This window comes from Daphnia magna, linkage group LG8, assembly GCF_020631705.1.
Source record: "Daphnia magna isolate NIES linkage group LG8, ASM2063170v1.1, whole genome shotgun sequence".
Lineage (NCBI taxonomy): Eukaryota > Metazoa > Arthropoda > Branchiopoda > Diplostraca > Daphniidae > Daphnia > Daphnia magna.
In genome coordinates, this window is record NC_059189.1 from 19,214 (window position 1) to 32,500 (window position 13,287).

A 13,287-nucleotide genomic window follows, 5' to 3' on the forward strand; every position below is an offset into this window, starting at 1 on the left:
AATCAATGGCTTTAGGCTATTAGTCTTTATTCCATATCGATTAAACACCACTACTCTCATCTTCAATTGTGGCATGCTGATCACTGGTAAGTCTTGATACCATTCTTTCATATTTATTCCAAGTTGATAACAACAGCATCGCATCGATTGTACAGTAAAGCCCGTATCTCGGTCTTGTCGAATGCTCTATGAATGCCTGGTAATAAAATAGTCAAGTCGAATTTATATACAAGTTTTCTTTTTGCCTCTTCCTTTTATCGCCAGTGCGTCCAACAAGAAATTCGACTGATGCTGATGGAAGGCTGTGAATGCAACTCCCAATTTTTTTTAAACCGAAAAGTGTCGCATGTTTTTTGTATGACATCTAATCCTATCAGGCATAGCATCGAGCTCCGTCGGAAATGTATACAGGCCATTTATAATTCACGATGTAATTCTCTTTTCTTGAATCGCTGTACTTTAGAAAGAAAATCTCGTCGATGCACATGCTATTCTACAGATGACGACCTGTCAACGACAGCTAAGTAAACGTGAACAAGGAAATATAAGCGCGTCTCGAAATCTTTTAAGCTCTTTGTGTCCATCAGCTTGTTTTCGTACATATTGGCCTGGAGTAACAGCAGCACGAGCAGGGATTAATATCGCAACTGTATATTGGTTATTTTTATTTTGGCCGAGTTTTTCAATATATGCGAGCAAACGGACGTGTCCGAGAGAGCAGCAACAGCTTCCGTCTATGAACGTTGAAGCGAGTCTAATCGATAATATGCCGAGCAGCAGCGTCGGCGGCCACCTTAATATAAACAGGCTTGTACGTTTAGATGTATGAAACAAACGTGCCACGTGCTGTGAGGACTAAATAGTGCAGCACGAGATAAGAGTTGAATCTGTAGATGCGCTTTGTCTGTGCATTTCGTATCGAAAGAAGAAGAAAAAAACAAAACAAAACGAATATAGAATTGTATAGTATTGCCAAACAGTGCTCATCGTCATCAAGGAGAGCGGCACGTTCATCCACAAACATTGCTGCAACAGCAACCATCAGCCGCACACGGTGAAAAAGTGTAGTCAGTATCGCGGAACGTCCGACAACATGGACGAAGTCAACCTCACGTTATCGCCAGCATCAGCAATAGCTGCCAGCCAAGAACCATGGCACTCGTCATTCTCGATTGTCACGCAACTCTATTTCGATTGACGTGATTCGTCAAATTTTCGTGCATATTCATCAAGTCTATTTAGCCAGCGACAGAAAGAAAATGCATTCCTAATTAACGGCAAATTTCCTAATGTGTGTGTAAAACAGTCTCAACTGGTGCGTCCGATTGTGCTGCCGTCTATTCTAAATAGGCTGCATTATTTAGACAATAATACAATTAGAAGCAATAAGTTGAAGACTGAACTTTGAAACAGCGGCGGTTGCAAAGTTATCACCAAAGTTTAGGCAGCAACGCGACAGGCAGAGGCATGTGGAATACAGTCGAATCATCTTCTACGTCTGCAGTGTCAACTGCAACGACAAATAATCTAATCACGTTATCACCTAATGGCATCAGTTTGACTTTGCACACCTTCCGGCCGGAGCAGTTCCGACCAGACGTTCACGCTGCCCCCTACAGGCTTTTGGCAGCCAATTTCATTGTTCGCATCCTCTCCACTCCTGTGCGCGTCCATGCAGGACTAGTCTCGGGAAACTAAAAATTACATTCGCCTTTTAAAACGAAACAAAAACCAAACAAAAATCGTCATACTTTACTTTTTAGTGCCAAAAGTAATTTGGACGCCATTCGAGGTCAACGTGGAAAATCCTCGAGTTCGTCGGGGCAGTATGGCTGCTTTTCGTTGCTCTATTCCTGATTATGTTGGTGATTATGTTACAATCACTTCTTAGATTCAAGATAATCGATACGACATTTTTCTTACTTCCAATGAAGGTAGACTATGCCAAGTGGAAATAAATGACTGATTGCATTTTCGTGTGTCACCTCGCGAACTGTCGATCGACAAATGAAGTAATACGGGTCACGTTGACCAAAGGAGCAATTTAAAAAAAAACACCCTTCTTCTCAGGCTCAGAATGAAATTATCCTCTAAGTTTTGACGTCTTTGTTTGATTTAGTATACGTAAATATTTGTTTAAAATAAAAAGATTTAATTGTTCCTCTGTAGAAAATATCTTTACTCCTGGCTTTTGTTTGAACTCAAATCTGCTGCCTTTGCATATTTGGCAATCTCTTTTCTTTTCGAGTCAACGTTTATTCAGAAATGGCAACCGTCGGCATGGGACGGAGGTTGCAACGGCTCAAATGGACTACAGTTTGTGAAAGTTGGAAAAGTTCCTCGAAAAAGTTGGGTTTTCAGTGTTCACTTTCCATGCCTCTAGCAATTAAAGTGATTTAGAAACAACATGAAAAACTCAAAATTTTTTGTTTCGTTAAACAGATTAACGTCACGTGATGTTGGCCAATGGCGACTTGCAAGTTTTGTCTGCGCATCAAGGCGACGAGAATCATTTGTATCATTGTCGAGTTCTCGTCCAGCCCATCAGGCAAACAATGACCAGTTTCACTGCTGGACGAATCATCCTCAGTCAAGGTATCTGATTGTGTGATCATTATTGATTTTCCAGTTGAGAAACATGACCTTTACGTGTATCCTAGAAACCAGGACAAAGATGGCACAAGTCATTGTAGAAACTGTGAATCGAATTCGAAGTTTGGCGTGGACGAGATTCCGTTTTACCTTGTGTTTTTCATGGATATCTTCCGCATAAAATCAAGTAACTATTTATTCACTCAGTTCTTTTGTCTGAACAATTGTACGTAACCATAAATTGATCAATGCAGATGGTACAAAAGTCTAACGATTCAGTATGGCAATTTGTTGTTGCCACTGGTGACATCAGCTGCCACGCAAGAGCATCGTGATGGAGTGCTGGGACTTGGGCGTCATCGCCTCATTGGTGGCACTTTACTCATCGCTTCCGTCGTCACCGAAGATCAGGGCCGTTACATTTGATTCGTCAACAGTTCCATTGGATTAGTCGAATCACGTACCGAACTCATTTTTCGTGTCAAATTACAAGTCAGAATCGTTGAACGTCGTCGTCGCCGCATAGAATGCACAGCACATTTAAGTCACCGATCCAGAAACGTCCGTCACCATCACGTGTCATTTCTCCGGTAGTCCCAGCTCAATTATTTTTACATGTCTTGTTAAATGGAATAACAACTTAACTGAAAATCTGGAAAAAAATTCTAGGCCGGTTGTCAGTTGGCTCAAAGATGGCCAGCGCTTCTTGGTGGGTAATAGTGGTCGTGTTTCTTCTTCATCCGGCGACGACGGCTACACCGATATGGTCCAGTTATCCATTTCGTCCGTCCAACGTGAAGATGAGGGAATATACCAATGCCTGGCATCCAATGACGAAGGAGATTGGGCCCAAGCATCGGCCCAGCTGGCCATTGGAGCATTTCCTCCTCATTTGAAAGAAACGTTCAGTCGGCAAGTTGTACATCCGGGAAGTTCAGTCTCGTTGAAATGTTTGGCCTCTGGCACTCCGCTGCCTCATTTCACTTGGACGCTGGACGGGTTTCCGTTATCGCCCGTTTCCGAACGATATTTCCTCGGCCAGCAGCAACAAACGGGTCACGACGATCTTGTAGTGGCTCATCTCAACATAACCCACGTCCGAGTCGAAGACGGAGGCAATTACAAAGTGAGTTTTCGTGCAATAGGTACCGTACGTTTTTCTTGTAATTGTTCAATTAAAAGGCGTTTGTGGCGTTTGTGCGAACAGTGTGTAGCGGAGAATCGAGTGGGTCGCGTAGAGCATTCAGCCAATTTGCATATTTACTTCAATTCAATGGCAGTTTGACGATCGATCCGTTGGATAAGAGCAGCGACGCCGGTCTTTATAGTTGCGAGGTGCGTGGCCAGAACGGACTCTCGGCTCGCCAGTCACTTCAACTCAACATCCTCGGTAAGTTTCAGTCCTTTTCTTTCCCTCTTTTTATCTGGAAACTTTGGCTTTTCCTTTAATAGGGATGAATAATCAAAGGCTAAATTAAAATCAACCAGAATTCGAGTAGTCCTTTTTTTCTATCGCATTTTCTTAGAAGAAATGATGACACTCGAGTTGATTAGAAAGAGTAAAAATTATAGACCCTCGGCAAGAAAAAACTAAACTTAAAAGATAACCTTTTGTTTGATTTTTTCCTGTTCACAGCTTTGCGAAAATATTGACTCGGCGCCTTTTTCTTTTCCCCCTCCGCCCTGTAAACTTGCTCGGTCGCTGAGTATACTCTTTGATGATGAGAAAGTCAACAGCGCTTTTCTATCCGGTCTGGAAGCAGAAAAAAAATTTAAAAAAAAGGAAGCAATGAAAGCAAATGAGACAGACCGACTATATCGATCCAGCAGCCAGAAGCCAATTTAAGTCTTTCCCCTTTTATTTTTATGAAAAACAAGAAAAAGGAGATGAGTTAAGTGGGTAGGAAGGATAAATTTAGAAATTTCTCGACGTTTTTTTTTGTTGTTGCTTCCGGTCGCCGGAATTTTGTTAAAAAAACAAAACAAAAAACACGAAAAAAAAAAACGATATTGGATACAGATGCGCCTCATATAATGGCAATGAGCGATTCGGCCATGTTGAATGCCGGCGAGCGATTGGCTCTTCAATGCGCCGTAGTTAAAGGTGGATTGCCGTTGTTCGTCAGCTGGTCGAAAGATGGCCAAAGGCGCGTTTTGGCGTCTACCTGGTTGATCAGGAATGAGGTTGAGTTGCGATCAACCGCATTTTTGTGTCAACCTGGTTGAACTGAACCAATGTTTTGGCGACAACTGATATTTCCCCCTTTTTTGAGGTTCAACTTCAACCGCCAGTCTATATGGCCGAGTTCTACCATGGTCCTAGAGCATGGTAGAACCAGAACCAAAGCAGACGACCCAACCCCCTTTTTTTTTCCGAATACAATTGTTATATGGCAACAAAGCATTCACGAATAATTTCAAAAAAAGCAGACGTTATTATTATTATTTTTTCTTTTTCTTTTTCCAAATTTTTTTTTTAGGAGGGAGGAAAAAAAAAAAAAAAAAAAAAAAAAAAAAAAAAAAAAAGAAACAAGAAAATAAAATAATTAACAAAACTTTCGAACCTGATGCAGTAATCAGTTGGGCACACTGAATCGAGAATCGATAGCGTATAAATTATAAAATTAATAAATATTGACAGCACATAGTAGACAACCTAAGATAGAGAGAAGGGGAGGGGGACCCCCCCCCCAATTTTTAAAAAAATTTTTGTTTTGCCGAATAATGAAGTGGTGGGCGTGACTAGGGATCGGCCCCGACCCTAATCGGGGTGCATTTTGCAAATCGGGCTTCGAAATTCGGGGCCGGGGGGGTGGGGGGAATTTTGGCCGGGTTTTGAACCCCGATCTCAATCGGGGTTTTCGGGGTTTTATTGGGGTGCCTAATCGGTGCTGCAACCCCGATTGCAATTAATCGATCGAGTCGAAATCGATTATTATGATGAAAATAGGGGAGTTCAACCAGGTTTCCCCGATGAAAACCCGACCCAAATTCGTAGTTTAAATTCAGGCGCCATTTTTGCAAATGGCGTCGGGCAAGCGGGTTAACCTCCTTTTCCCCCCCCCCCCCCCCCCGGAAAAAAAATTGAGCCCCGATTCAGCCCCGATTGTCTTTTCCCGGGGTTGGGGTTTAAACCATTTTATGTCTAATCGGGGCCGATCCCTAGGTGTGACTTCGGCTCAACTTTCATTTTGGTGTCAACTGAAATGTAAACTTGGTTAGTCCGACTTCGACCAACCGAGTTGATCTAAAATCCATTTTGGTGTCAACCTTATGGTTGAGTTCAACTCAACCAGGTAGACGCCAAAACGCGCCTCAAGTGATTGCACCGACAACTGCAACGACGACGACTAGCGTCCGTTTGGTGAACGAATTCACAGCCACGTTGACGATTGAATCGTTGACTGGACAACATGGTGGATGGTACGTCTGCCGCCAATATATAATTTCAGTTACAATAGTGCAATAGAAAAAAAGTGGTGGAAATATTTATCAGGCTTTAGAGCAGCATTAGCCTTTGCTATATCTCCACATCATGTAAATGGAAAATCTCTGGAACTTCTTGTTGAGTATGTCAGATCGTAAATAGTATTGTTAGCTGAACTTACCGTCTTTCTTAGACAACATGATATTTCAATAGTCCTTTTATTTTTAACACCAGGAAATGAAGCCATTGTGCATATTGCATCAACTAAGGGCGAAATGTTACCACATATAGGCCAATGTTACAACTCACTTATGGTGATTGTCCATTCACATGAAGTCTGTATGTTGGTACAGTTTATCAACAGGCATAAGAGGATGTTCGGGCAATAATTGTGGGATAGTTTAGGTAAGCTTTTTTTGCCATTACAAAAAATCTTTTCGTCCACGCTTGGAAATAGGTAATGTTTGTCTTTCATCCTTGTTATAATGGTTTATTATTTTTTGGTAGGATGCATCGTGCAAACCGTGCTTCTTTTTTTTTAACTCGTCCATTTCTTTATTGCCACGAATTTTTTGTTGTTTTTTTTTTTCGGGGATTAGGCGATAATCAGGACTTTGTCTACCAATAACTTATTTTTTCTTCTTTTTATAGGTAGATTCTTTGCTGCGTCATAGCTCGGGAGTCGTAACGGGCAATATCCTTGTGCATTAAGTTGGTGAACTCTTGTGTTCCATTGGGTAATGCTATCAAATCTTAATGTGCTATTTGTGAAAGATTTTATTATTCTGTATGTTTTAAAGGAAAATATTTCAAATTGATTTATTTGCATGTTACGGAGTTGTATTTTTCTGATCTGTGGAGCCTGACATTTTCCACAATTTCTATCGGCGGACAAAATGTCTTTTAGGTAACAGCCCGACATTTCAATCTCCGATTTTATGACGATCACGAAACCCCCATTTGGTTGTCTATGTAGGATTGGTAGCAGCTTACAAAGCAGTAGGTTCCAACATCATCTAACGTCTGCTTTAGTAATGGCAGGGATGTGAATGATAATTTGTGAAATCAAACAACTTAAGCAGGTGCCTAGCTCAACAACTCCTATGGTAAATATTTGTCCTTGTTATGATACTTAATTTTAAAGGTTCTAACTGTTTTTTTTTATTTTCTTTATTGTTTGTTTCTTTTTTTTTTTTTTTTTATTTTTATTTCTCCATTTTCTTTTTCTTTTCTCCAGAAATCTAGATTGGTGGTGGTAGTTCTAGGGCGCCTGTTCAGGCAACAGTTTCGTTTTTTAATCCGCCAAGGATTTATGCGTTATTGCGTCTACTGTGTAGCCTGAGTAGCATACGCAAGGGGGCGTTTATCTACATTCCTGATCACCAAGCAGTTACAAATATGTTCTACACTGATAAGCATCCGAGGCAAAGGGCGAGCTGAACTAGGTATTTTGATAATCCAAATTAAAATGTGTTATGACAGTATGATTGTTCCAGTACTCATTATTTCTTAATTGGAAAAGTCTATTGCCCCTCAATTCCAGAGGGCACTAGTTTACAGCAACTCGGGCTCACCCTTTGGGTAATTTGAGATACTTTTCTGGACGGTTCAGAATCTTATTATTGGCCAAAATTTGATACGAGATTAATTGATACTTAGTCCTGTCAGACCTCAAATTCTACGGTTTATAATTCTTGTTCTATGACCGATTTTATTATTATTTTTTTTTATACAGAGAGTGGATTCTCATTTCTTCTTCATACCAGCGAGCAGATTTGAGGTTTAAAATTGTTTTAGGTTGTTAAGCAAGTCTGACTTTCTACGATGTACATGGCCGCCAAACTTTGTCGTTATGTCTCACTGTTAATCGGTAATAAAAACGTCGAATTATTGACGATACGTTTGTCAAAATGGCAAATACAACGCCTAACGATTTAAATCTAACTTGGGATAATCTACTTCTCGGACAAGGTATCAACCTTCTCTTTTTTTTTTTTTGCTTGTATTATATTGCCTAATATTCAATGTCATTACATATGAAAATATTACAGGTACTTTGAGACCGGATCTAATTGAGTCCGCTTTCCATATGGCTTCTTCGCGCACGGTTGCCATGAAGACTCGTCATAACGATTCCGAAATGGTTCGTCAATTTCGCATTCACGGCCGTGTAGTAGAACCTATTAAAGGTATTTGCATTAAGGTTTTTCCTGCGTTATGACAATCCAGTAAGATCTTTAATCTTTTCGCATTTTTTCCCAACAGACTTCCTTAAAGATGAAGTAAGAGCCTTAGGTCGTGAGCTGGGTTTGCCCGCACAATTACTGGAACGTTACCCGTTTCCTGGTCCCGGCTTGTCAATTTGAATCATTTACGCCGAAGAGCCGTTCTTGGAAGCTAATTTCGATGAGACGCAAGTGATGATTCGTTCGATGGTCCATTATGCCAACATAGCAGCCAAGGAACATGCCTTGCTCAATCGGATTGAAATCGTGACGTCGGAAGAAGAACGTCTTGTTCTGGGAGAACTGTCTAGTCGCAACCAGTATGTTGCCACGCTACTGCCTATTCGCACTGTCGGTGTTCAGGTACAGGAGGTTGCAGAAAAATGTGTCGGGTATGGCAAACAAAGCATAGGGAAAACCGCCACATTTTTCTGCAATATACTGTACAACAGATTCGCAATTTAGACGTTGTCGTAATAATGCCGCGATCGTAATCAGCTCTTATTCAAGGTAGATGATAGGTGCCACCGTATCTACGCCAAGGTTTTTTTTTCTCTTGTCTAGATCTTTTAATGGCCAGTGGTATGTCCTTGATGCTCGTCTTATCAAAACACTTGTTTAATTTTTTTTTTTTTTTAAATAATTGTGTCACTTATGACAAAGGGTCCTTGTGATCATGGCCAATGGCTTGAGCCGGATACCAACGACTATGGCACCTGTCGCCCTTCGCCTTGCCCAGTAAGCAAATGCAACGGTCGCCAGATCTACTGGAAGTCAACACTAAATTCTGAAGGTAGCTGTTATAAATCGTTCACACGTGGGCCTTGCAGGCGAAGTAGCTATTTCCTCGTTGAAGAATATGGCACTCGAAGAGGTCGATTTGTTTCTCAATTTGGATCATCCTATGAATCCTATGTCCTTCCGTCACGCTATCCCAGGATGAGGAACCCTTACGACATGATGTACTCCAACAACGTGATGAGCCCATGATCGAAATTTGGCATGTATCCGCCGTTTGGCATGCAGGAAGATTAGCGGAGACGACTATCCTGACATTCCTAGTTTCGATTACTGAACTAGAAACAGTTTTACAGAACCATTCACATGGTTTTGTCTCTATTATTTCATTTTAAAAATGCGATTGCAAATTTTCTATTGTGACGTATGGCGGATAAAAAACAACCTTAATTAGTTTTAATGCATGAATTCGTTTGCCAATAATATGTGTATGAAGAAAATGTTTTCACTTTGAAACAGAGTCATGGAACCCATCGGTTTCCATGACTCTGCTTTGAAAGTTTGAACAGGGATTTCTGTTTTACCTTTCTGCGATGCGGCAACACAGCATTGCATGTCGATCTGCGAACGTTTGACAACTCGCTGGTATTGCAACAGGTTAATAGTTTTGTGTCAAGTAAATTTCAAGTGCGAGTAACTGCTGGAAGATTGCAAGCGAAATCTGCATGTGTCGTGTCATTGTTCTAAGTGTTGGAGACTTTTTTCGTTTTGATTAGGCATTCATGTTTGGGAACAATACCTGAAGTTGGATATCGCCTAGTGATATTTACATATTAAGTCCTGTTTTAAGACACTTGGGGCGATACGTTTCGCAACAAAGATCTATACAGTACTCAAAAGATGACCCACAAGCACTACGCCACCACGATTGAGACAAGGTAAAACACAAAACTATAAAGCGCCATTTATCAATAATGAATGAATTTCCTCATTCTAACAATAATTTAAGAAAATGTAAATGTATACTTAGCTGTGGTAATTATTTCGTTTACATCGACTACACTTCAATAATTTACAAGTGGGAAAGTGTTGCCTATAAGCAACAAGAAGGTATTGTGCATGTTTATGAGCGAATCATGGCTTAATGGGTGAGTGTCGGATTGTACCGCTGGATGTTTGTGGATCAAATACCATCAAAGGTAAAAAGTACAAAATATGTTTACTGATTCACTTTATTGACGTTATCACCTTCAGTTTAGAAGCGTTTTAGTAATTTACTTTGGGATACTTTAAACTATTATTACAAGTGTGAACAAGTAACCTTTATAAACTTACTCTTAAATAAAAAACAATTTTACTTACAGTTTTCTTCACCATGACATACTTGGAATTTATATGCCAACACGTGTAATCCATCAAGGACACTGAATTTCACAACACCTGAATGGGATTCGAACCCAATGTATAGAGAATTCCAGTCCACCGCTCTACCATTGAGCTATGAGACATATTACTGAGAAATCTAAGTCTTCAACACATTAAGGTAACTGTGCAAAGTTGTACATAGGGGATCAAATATCAATGGGGGGGATATAGGGGGGGTTGCCAGGAAGGTATCGCATCCGCCTAGCATCTCCAAGGTCCGTGGTTCGATTCCACGGAGGTTCCCGATGTCCTGGGCTTCCAATCTTCCACGTCTGCCAGTCGGGTCGAGAAACTTCCCCATTACGAAGTAATGGGACGGATATTTTGGCAATGTTTAATATAATATCCAATAAAAAATCTTAATAAATTGTTCATTATGATTTATCGGTGTGAATGCGTATTTTGTTACTTGAATACTTTACAACGTACTTTCGCCATTGGCATCCTCTGTCGAGATATCTCACACATACTGCTTGATCAATATTTTGTGTATATAACATTGTAACATATAGTCGATCAAATGAATCTTTTAATCATCGTAGTATTTCTTTCGGCTCTTGTAGGATTTGAACCCTTTAACTTTGGCGTTCCATGCCGATGCTCTACCACTGAGCCATAATTCACGTTAGCAAGTTTTCTATATTTTCGTGTTAATTGAGTTCAACAAATGTGGACTTAGAATAATATTTGCAGCGAGATTCAAGATAACTTCTTATTAACATGTAAATCCATCTTATAGAAACGCAGTGACATTCACATTAAATTTATTAACCTTCTGCCGGGAGTTGAACCCGATACCTTTAGATCCATTATCCAACGTTCTACCAAACAGCTATGATCCTTGAATGATAATGATCCTTTATTCAGGTTAGCATATAGTTTTACTAGCCTATAAAAATTGCATTTTTTTTTTTTTGCCTTCTAATATTAGTGCAAATTTAAATGTAACTCATGGCTCAACGGTTGAGCATCGGCAATGAACGCTGAAAGTTTGGGGATCGATACCCGAACGAGTTAAATTCATCACTGTGAAAACATTCTAATACATCTGTTAAATCTATATAAATAAAGATTGAATACAAAATCATTCTGCAATTAAATAAATCAGCAAACTACCATCTCCAGGATTGGAATTTAATCGGCGATAATTCAAGGACACTCCGGAATTCTCAGTACAAAAACTGCACATCAGTGGCCATCTCAGCAATGTTGAGAGTCCAATCCTTAAAAGAAAAAAGTGCTAAGGTAATACATACAAGTAATGTATAATGTGAACACAAAGAAAGTATGAAAGACAAGTTTTTCAAAATTAATTTATAACAAAATTTGTATTGACAAATCTCTACATAATGGAATATTTTGCAACTTTTAAAAGGCAGAATAACCATTTCAAAAGTTGCTGTCAACCAAGGCAGGGGGAGACACTGCCTCAATTGACTCACCGGGGAGATTACCCAGTGCTTGGCTAAGAGAAGCCGGAAGAAGAGCTGAAGATTTGGAACATTTTTACAGGAGCGATTAACCTTTAATTCGGATTTGTGGGTAGCGACATAGCCCTCCATAAGCATTTCATCGAACCATGAGGACCCCCACGTCCCCTTTCCGGCCAGAGCCCTCCAAACCTCGATATATGTTGTTTTTATATATACCGTACAGTAGGGGCATGACTTCCCACGGGCTTATTATGAGTCAAGGGGAAACGGGGCCACAGAAAAGAAGGGAGCCCAAATATGCACTTCAATTTTTTAAATATGAAATACCGTTATAAACGGTACTGTGAATAAAGTATGGAAATTCCATGTAGTGCATCCAATCATTAAACTTTATTCGATATCTCGCCCCAACCAAGGAACCTTTTCAGATCCAAGTTTATCATTAATCTATATTAAGAAAATAAAACATCGTTAGGCATAAAAATTCTTGCTCGTATAACTTACGCGATTCATAAATTCATTATTTAGCATATTCTTCTGGCAGAGGCTTCGGAAAGGACATACAGACTGCAAATGAAAACGTACTTGACGGATAAATTAATCCCATTAGAGCTTTGCATCTTTGATAGATATGTTCCTAGAATGATCCAAATCCTTACCTATTGAATAGAAAAGTGTTACATAGATAATACATAGTTATAAAACAGCCTCTTTTTTACTTACAAGTCAATTTTAAGAAGATGAATTTGGTTTTGAAATGTTAATGAATAGGAATCCAAACAGTCAACGTAACATGGGTAACACCTGCAACACCAACATTGAAGCTCATTCTAAAACAAAAAACAGATAGCCAAATATCAAACTGAGAATGAATAAGGATAACATTGGCTGTGTTGTGCATGTGAAAGTGGTATCTTTAAAGTAAAATGTTAAGACAAGCTCTTTCATTAATGATCTTTCATCACATGCATCATGCAATTTTTTTTTTTTTTTTTTTTTTTACTGTTACAGAAATAATATATATATTTACCATACTGAGAAAGCAACAACTTCCAAAATTGCTGCCTAATTCTGAGCCAATTTGAAGCAGTTAACAGATAAACCTTGACATTGGGAATTTAAAAAAAAATTGAAAACTTTCTGTTTTCTTCTAAAAATGTTTACGCCGTTTGCTATCATTTCCACATTTTAGTCATGGTCATTGTCATTGCTGCAGCTGATATAGAAATCAAAACCTACACACTATCTATGCGGTTTCCTTGTATCGTCGATGTTGATGACAGCTCGGCTAGCAGTTGGCAAACCCTGAAGCAAGATGCAAATTGAAAGGCTGGTTTGGTTACAGAAATTGTAATGGTACCTGTATGAAGTCCCTAGGCAATTGTTCTTTGAGGTACTGCCTCACAGATACATTGACGATTTTGCAGATGGAGCACAGCTTTACAAT

At 39.6% G+C, this 13,287-nt stretch overlaps 1 protein-coding gene and 3 long non-coding RNA genes across 29 annotated transcripts in view; 2 read left to right on the forward strand and 2 right to left on the reverse strand.

Moving 5' to 3' along the window:
* Nucleotides 1-1,320: 1,320 nt before the first annotated feature.
* Nucleotides 1,321-2,056, reverse strand: LOC123475307. 2 transcript variants are annotated; one of them, XR_006650340.1, is made up of 4 exons: nt 1,924-2,056; nt 1,757-1,853; nt 1,572-1,694; nt 1,321-1,510 (listed from the first exon to the last, which is right to left on the reverse strand). It is a non-coding gene; the product is annotated as an uncharacterized LOC123475307 (long non-coding RNA). The 2 variants fall into 2 exon arrangements; XR_006650341.1 differs by having other exon boundaries at nt 1,752-1,853.
* A 169-nt stretch (nt 2,057-2,225) lies between these two features.
* On the forward strand, nt 2,226-4,850 carry LOC116923994 (Down syndrome cell adhesion molecule-like protein Dscam2). The gene is made up of 7 exons (XM_045178375.1): nt 2,226-2,348; nt 2,443-2,595; nt 2,661-2,779; nt 2,847-3,182; nt 3,262-3,718; nt 3,775-3,982; nt 4,229-4,850. Exons 5-7 carry the CDS (start codon nt 3,356-3,358, stop codon nt 4,243-4,245), a joined length of 588 nt encoding a protein of 195 aa, XP_045034310.1. The 5' UTR covers nt 2,226-2,348; nt 2,443-2,595; nt 2,661-2,779; nt 2,847-3,182; nt 3,262-3,355; the 3' UTR covers nt 4,246-4,850.
* A 1,560-nt stretch (nt 4,851-6,410) lies between these two features.
* Nucleotides 6,411-11,637, forward strand: LOC123466550. 14 transcript variants are annotated; one of them, XR_006650819.1, is made up of 8 exons: nt 6,411-6,424; nt 6,671-6,756; nt 6,927-7,125; nt 7,257-7,464; nt 7,542-7,990; nt 8,071-8,208; nt 8,285-8,826; nt 8,908-10,191. It is a non-coding gene; the product is annotated as an uncharacterized LOC123466550 (long non-coding RNA). The 14 variants fall into 14 exon arrangements; XR_006650813.1 differs by lacking the exon at nt 6,411-6,424 and adding an exon at nt 10,347-11,637 and having other exon boundaries at nt 6,703-6,926; nt 6,996-7,125; nt 8,908-10,181; XR_006650814.1 differs by lacking the exon at nt 6,411-6,424 and adding an exon at nt 10,347-11,637 and having other exon boundaries at nt 6,703-6,926; nt 6,996-7,125; nt 8,908-9,920.
* A 571-nt stretch (nt 11,638-12,208) lies between these two features.
* Nucleotides 12,209-13,287, reverse strand: part of LOC116919680 — a 3,028-nt gene continuing 1,949 nt past the window's right edge. For 8 of the 12 annotated variants that reach the window (XR_006650833.1, XR_006650834.1, XR_006650839.1 and 5 more), the window contains 5 exons: nt 13,201-13,287; nt 13,080-13,145; nt 12,871-12,943; nt 12,564-12,670; nt 12,209-12,499 (listed from right to left, as the gene is read on the reverse strand). The exon at nt 13,201-13,287 is cut by the window's right edge and continues 66 nt beyond it. This is a non-coding gene — a long non-coding RNA (uncharacterized LOC116919680). The remainder of the gene's footprint in view (nt 12,500-12,563; nt 12,671-12,870; nt 12,944-13,079; nt 13,146-13,200) is intronic. The other 4 variants (XR_006650835.1, XR_006650836.1, XR_006650837.1 and 1 more) reach the window with 4 other exon arrangements.

Excerpts from the sequence above, each read along its gene's own strand:
- LOC116923994 (XM_045178375.1), top strand. The coding sequence starts at position 3,356 with ATGGTCCAGTTATCCATTTCGTCCGTCCAACGTGAAGATGAGGGAATA. Across the intron at positions 3,719-3,774 it reads AAGACGGAGGCAATTACAAA|GCGTTTGTGGCGTTTGTGCG; the intron begins GTGAGTTTTCGT and ends TTCAATTAAAAG.